The sequence below is a fragment of the Castanea sativa genome, chromosome 6 (assembly GCF_040712315.1).
Source record: "Castanea sativa cultivar Marrone di Chiusa Pesio chromosome 6, ASM4071231v1".
Lineage (NCBI taxonomy): Eukaryota > Viridiplantae > Streptophyta > Magnoliopsida > Fagales > Fagaceae > Castanea > Castanea sativa.
The window spans coordinates 3,798,745-3,805,193 of NC_134018.1; the positions used below are offsets into that span (position 1 = coordinate 3,798,745).

Below are 6,449 nucleotides of genomic sequence, written 5' to 3' on the forward strand. Positions count from 1 at the left end.
AATATCAGGTCGTCAACTATAGATAGAAACATTCTTGCCAGCTTGATTACATTGCATAGAGACCACAGAAACACACACAGAAGATGGGAAAGGAAGGTGGTGGAGAAGAAGCACTACTTCCACTGTTTGAGACAAAGGAAGCAAGATTTAGAGGTGCATATAAGGTGTTTGCTTCCACAGTGTTTGTAGGAATATGTTTGATATGGGTTTACAGATTGACTCACATCCCAAGAGCTGGAGAGCAAGGGAGGTGGGCTTGGATTGGTATGTTCATGGCTGAGCTATGGTTCGGTTTGTACTGGATACTCACTCAGTCTTGTCGTTTTAAGGTTGTTTACAATTACCCCTTTAAGGAAAGACTCTCATCCAGGTTAGATCTCTCTCTCATAGGTGAGAACTGTAGCTAATAATCTGAGTTGAATACAGTGAAAGCTTCATCTTGATGCAACTTCCTACTTTATTTAATTATTTATTTTCTAGGCTTTTTTTTCACAATTTTCCTTTGGCATCCCATCAAATAAGTCTATGTACGTATATGTAACTGTCTGAAACACGATTTTAATCTTAGTACAGTCTTGAGTTTTCTTTTTTTTTGTTTGTTTGTTTGTTTGTTTTATTGGTAGGAATCCTAGAAAATATATGGAAATAAAAATGTGAAATTATATTTTGCTCCTTATAATTTAGGCCTAATTTCAATTTAGTTCCGAATTGATTTTGGGTCTACCTCAGTTAAGTTAACCAATTGATGCAGTAAATTTTATGAGATTGGAGAATTTAAAGGAATAACAGAAAAAAAAATTCTGAAGAATGATTTTCATATTAGCAAAACCTCTGTTTTCACAATAAAAATCGAAACCATGTTATGAAATATTGATAAAAAATATTAAGCCAATAAATAAAATAATTTTTTTATCAAATAAAAAGCTAGAAGGAAAAAAAAAATGAGAAAGAACATTTTTCACAATATTTTCACAACAAATTTTAAGTTGTAAATTGTTATTGATTATTATTGGTAGTCAAAATAGTAATTTAAGTGGTTAACACATAGGATTTTTTGTGAAAATATGGTAAATATAGTATTTCAAAAAAAAAAATACATAAAAAATTTCACAATAATTACACAACAATTAAGTTGGCAAACTTTTAATTTTACTAGTTCTCATCAAAGTTCACCACTAACATAAATTTTTTACATACCACTATCAATCTACCACATCAATAGGTGTAAAAAGTTTTGTCAAATTTTTTGTGTCTGTAGAAATTCTCATAAATAAATAAAAATTTATGTGGTTGAAGTTAATTAGTAATTTTGCATCCATAAAAATAAAATTTTAAAAAAAACTTTAAAATCATATTTAAATATATAGAATGCCCCAATTCAGTTTTCACCTTAAGTCCCTAAATGCATCAAGCCACTCCTAAATGGTAGTCTAGTCACAATTGTGGGTTTTTATAATTGTTTTTAAAGTTCATATCCTATCAGTATGTGCTCTCTATGAAACTCAGTATATATCCACACAACACAAACTCAACTAGTTCAATATTAATTTGAGATCTAACAAAAATATATGTAAAATCTATCCAAAATCTCAAAAATATCAACCTAACATAATTATATAAATGAAAATAAGGAAAGAAAATATTGAAATAATTTGGGTACGATTATAGTTTTATTGAGATAAATCCTAGAAAACATCTTGATATAAAATAGTAAATATCAATTACCATGAAATATTTTGTATGAAATCTCAATGAGAGCAAAGTTAGGAAATTTTAAAATAACTAAGGATAAAATTTAGTTACAAAATTGATTGTAGTCTAAGGCTATAACTTTACATAATATCATCAACAGCATTACATATTTCAAAAATCTAACTGTTGGATTGCATACTCTTTACGTTCTTAATATACATGTCAAATTTTGTGTCATACAAATATTTTTAACTATATAATCTATAATATTATATTTTATGCATAATTTAAACTACAAAAACTTGCAATTTAAATAATTTGTTGATGACATAGCTATTTATCTTTAATTTTCTAGAAATTTTGCAAGTATGGAGGATATAAGAAGAAAATGTAACACAATAATAGATTTGTCAAGATTCACCTCAAATAAAAAGATATTGAGTAAGGTTGTAACCTTATTCTACAACCAATTTTGTGGTTAAATTTTGTTCAATGACTAATACTTGCAAACATCAACTTTCGTCCATAAAATTTTACCTACTTTCTAATTTAGTCTCAAAATTTTTAAAAGTAGCAATCAAATCCTTAAAGTTTGATTCAATTGAGTGCTTAAAATTTGTTCCATTTTACAAATAAATCTTTCAACTTTTAAAAGTTAATAAAATGATTAATCCTTTTTTTAAATACATCTTTGTATATGCCAAAAATTTTATTATCAACCAAACATTAAATAGAGAATTATTTAGCAAATTCAAATTCAAAGAGTGAAAAATCCTTTTCTAAAAAACAAGTTCAGAAAGAAAATTTTTATATTATGATTTATTTCACTTCAATTCCACATGGTAATTGTGAACCATCATAGTGGCTATATGACATTCTTGGAATAAAATTTGAAAATATTGTGCTATTTCCCCCGTCCCCCCAAATTTATACTTTCTTTGCATGTTACAGATGCAAAGACAAGTTACCAAGTATTGACATTTTCGTGTGCACGGCAGACCCCAAGAAGGAGCCACCAACTATGGTGATCAACACAATCTTATCAGTCATGTCCTACAATTATCCACCTGAAAATTTGAGTATTTATCTTTCAGATGATAGTGGGTCAGAGTTGACATTTTATGCTCTCCTAGAGGCCTCTAGTTTTTCTAAGCATTGGATACCCTTTTGCAAAAAATTTAATATCCAACCAAGGTCCCCGAGTGCCTACTTTGCTCAACAAATTGACATTCAAGACATCACATATGCCCAAGAATTGTTGGCTATCAAGGTAAGTTCATGGCATATTTAGTTAGACTAGTTTATCCACTTAAATAATAGGAGAAATTCCACTTTACCATCTTGAACTGTACCTCTAATTACATTTTGCACCTTAAATTTTTTAAATGCATGTATTGCATCCTAAACTATGACCCTTGTTATACTCTATACCAGACGTAAAGATTGCTATTAACTTGGATCGAAATCTAAAGTTTAGAGTGCAAAGTATAATTTAAAGTAGTGAAATGCATTTTCTCTTTTATTTTTAAAGGATTGAGAAGATAGACAATTAGGTCTTTTCACATGATGTCATATTTTTTCATACAAGGTAACGACAAATTTAATGTCATAATGCCAAATATAACAAGAGTCACAATTTAGGGAGCAAAACATGTATTCGAAAAGTTTATGGTACAAAGTGTAATCATGTGTATATTTTACCCTGGAGTGGTAATTAAAGTGTAATTTACCCTAAATGATACAAATTTCATTATCCTAATAGTATCCTTAAGTTGAATGCTAGTGAGTTTACGTTGGATTAAATTTTCCTTCAAATAAATTTAGAGAAAAATTCTTCAAAACAAATGATTCAATTAACAATCTAAATACTCATGAGACGTTTTTAGATGGCTTAATGAATTATATGGTTAGTTCACAAGCATGGTCATTTGAATTACCAAATACTTAGTCTTAATCCATGCCATGTGGCATCAACTAACTATTTGCATGACCCTTGAGCTAAAATGATTGAATTTTCAGGATGATAAACTGCTAATCATTTTTTTTTAATGTTTCTTAAAGAAACTATACAAAGAAATGGAAAATCGGATTGACTCAACTGTTGAAATGGGAGAGATTACAAAAGAAATAAAGGATCAACACAAAGGATTTTCAGAATGGAACTCCAAAGTAACAAAGCAAGATCACCAGTCAATTGTGAAGGTAACTCTTGTATTCACCCCAAAAATTTCATAATAAACCCTTTTAAAAAAAACATTTTATTTATTATCATTTTTTTTAAGATTATGATTGATGGAAGGGACAAAAATGGGGTTGATATATATGGAGGGCGATTGCCAATGCTAGTGTACATGGCACGAGAAAAACGACCCCAATGGCCTCACAACTTCAAAGCTGGAGCTATGAATGCACTGGTAAGCTTTCAGTTTATGTACATACATTTACTTTACATTCTCCCGGTAGAACTGTACTTACAACACATGTTCTTTAAATTTTTTTCAATGTCATGATATTTCTAAAGTGAAATGAAAATAAGCATACGGAAAAGAAGTTTGTTTCGTTTGTAAGCATGTATGTAAGTATTTGTGACCCTATCCACTCGGTAATGTTATTGATTGTTAGTTTCCTAGTATTTTGATATTGTATTTCAAATGTGCAGATAAGAGTGTCATCAGAGATAAGCAATGCCCCTTTCATCCTTAACTTGGATTGTGACATGTATGCAAATGATGCAGATACAATACAAGAAGCACTATGTTTTTTCTTGGATGAAAAGAGAGGCCATGAGATCTCCTTCGTGCAATTTCCACAAAATTATGACAATATCACCAAAAATGATTTATATGCATGTACTTTTTCAGTAATTACTAATGTGGGTAATCCAAGATCTATAGCTTTGTTTTCAGAAATGTCAAACTATATGGATTATTTGGTGGAGTAACATGCTATATTCTTGGTTAAATATGAAGGTTGAGCTTGCTGGAATAGATGTATATGGTGCAACTCCGTATTGTGGTACTGCATGTTTCCATAGAAGAGAAAGTCTTTGTGGAAAAGTGTATTCCAAGGATTATAGAAAAGAATGGAACATAGAAGACAAAAATAATACATATAAAACTATTAATGAATTAGAAGTAGCATCGAAAATACTTGCTAGTTGTAGCTTTGAGAAGGAGACTCAGTGGGGGGAAAAGGTCTCTCTCTCTCTCTCTCTCTCTCTCTCTCTCTCTCTCTGTGTGTGTGTGTGTGTGTGTGTGTGTGTGTGTATGTATGAAGCTTTTAATCTTGAACATGGTAATTATAAATTTGCAGATGGGGCTAATTTATGGGTACTCGTCTGAAGACTTTGTAACTGGCTTGGCTATCCAATGTAGGGGTTGGAAATCACTTTATTATAACCCAAATAGAATGGCCTTCTTGGGTGTTGCTCCAATTACCTTAAATGATGTTCTTATGCAACAAACGAGGTGGTCTGAAGCCCTGTTTCAAATATTTCTCTCCAAGTATTGCCCTTTCATATATGGTCATGGCAAGATAAAATTGGGTGCCCAAATGGGATATTGTATTTATCTTTTATGGGCTCCATGTTCCCTCCCAACACTCTATTATGTGATTGTTCCTCCCCTCTGCTTGCTCCATGGCATTTCCATATTCCCTCAGGTTTGTCTCTTTACTATTCTTTTCTTGTAATATATCAAGGTTTAATTCTAGTCAAGGTCCAAGTTGGTAATATGATTTTAATACATATTCATTATATCTGATCTTATTTAAAGTGTAAGCTAAGTAATCATAACCTTACCTAGAGTGTAAGAAAATTAATTATAATCATACTTGTACTTGTAGTGCAAGTGTTGTAACCCGCAGAACTTTATAGTAAATATGTAGCCATCAAAGATTTTGTCTATGGATGTAGGTCGTTAAGGCCGAATCACATTCCTCATATTAATGGATTAAAATTCATATTGACCCATTTATAGTAATACATTTACTTATTGATTTCATGGCCACTTCTTTCTAGGTTAAAAGCCGATGGTTCCTACCCTTTGCATATGTGATTGTAGCTAGAAATGCTTGTAGCATAGCTGAGGCTCTAAGCTGTGGGGATACACTTAAAGCTTGGTGGAATTGGCAAAAGATGTGGGTGATCCGAAGGACCACTACACACTTTTTTGCATTCATTAACACCATTGTTAGGCAATTAGGCCTCTCTGAAACAACATTTGTGATCACAGGAAAAGTGGTCACAAAGGATGTGTCAAAGAGGTATGAGCAAGAAATCGTAGAGTTTGGAAGCTCAACTATCACGTTTACTATTATAGCAACACTAGCAATGCTAAACTTCTTCAGTTTAATTGGGGCAATCAAAAAGATTGTTTTGGATTTGGAGTTCAAGGTGTTGGACCAGTTGATCCTGCAGCTTAGTTTGAACTTGCTACTTGTCATGCTCAACATACCAGTCTACCAAGCACTCTTCATCCGCAATGATAAAGGTCGTATACCCGCTTCAATTTTGTTCAAGTCTATTGTTTTAGCTTCATTGGCTTGTTTGATGCCTATAATTTGACACATTTTAATGTAATGTATATCAAATCTTACTAGCCATGTGGTATGTAGCTCTTCCTTTAAATAAGGCCTTGAATTGAAATTTTACTGGTGAAGGTTAGGGAGTGATGGTCTTTTCCATTGTTAGTAAAATTTAAAAAGAATTCTTTTTTTTTTTCTTTATATATGGGAGACTTCATCCCAAATTTGTTTCC

The 6,449-nt window shown here is 31.5% G+C and overlaps 1 protein-coding gene across 2 annotated transcripts; it reads left to right on the top strand.

Moving 5' to 3' along the window:
• Positions 1–6,449, top strand: LOC142641056 (cellulose synthase-like protein E6). Of its 2 annotated transcripts, XM_075815424.1 has the most exons (8): positions 2–370; positions 2,644–2,962; positions 3,754–3,894; positions 3,975–4,106; positions 4,352–4,564; positions 4,662–4,886; positions 5,005–5,352; positions 5,711–6,449. In XM_075815424.1, the coding sequence occupies exons 1-8, from the start codon at positions 84–86 to the stop codon at positions 6,254–6,256; spliced, it is 2,211 nt and encodes a 736-aa protein (XP_075671539.1). In that variant the 5' UTR covers positions 2–83; the 3' UTR covers positions 6,257–6,449. The 2 variants fall into 2 exon arrangements, with proteins under 2 accessions (XP_075671540.1, XP_075671539.1); XM_075815425.1 differs by lacking the exons at positions 3,975–4,106; positions 4,352–4,564 and having other exon boundaries at positions 1–370.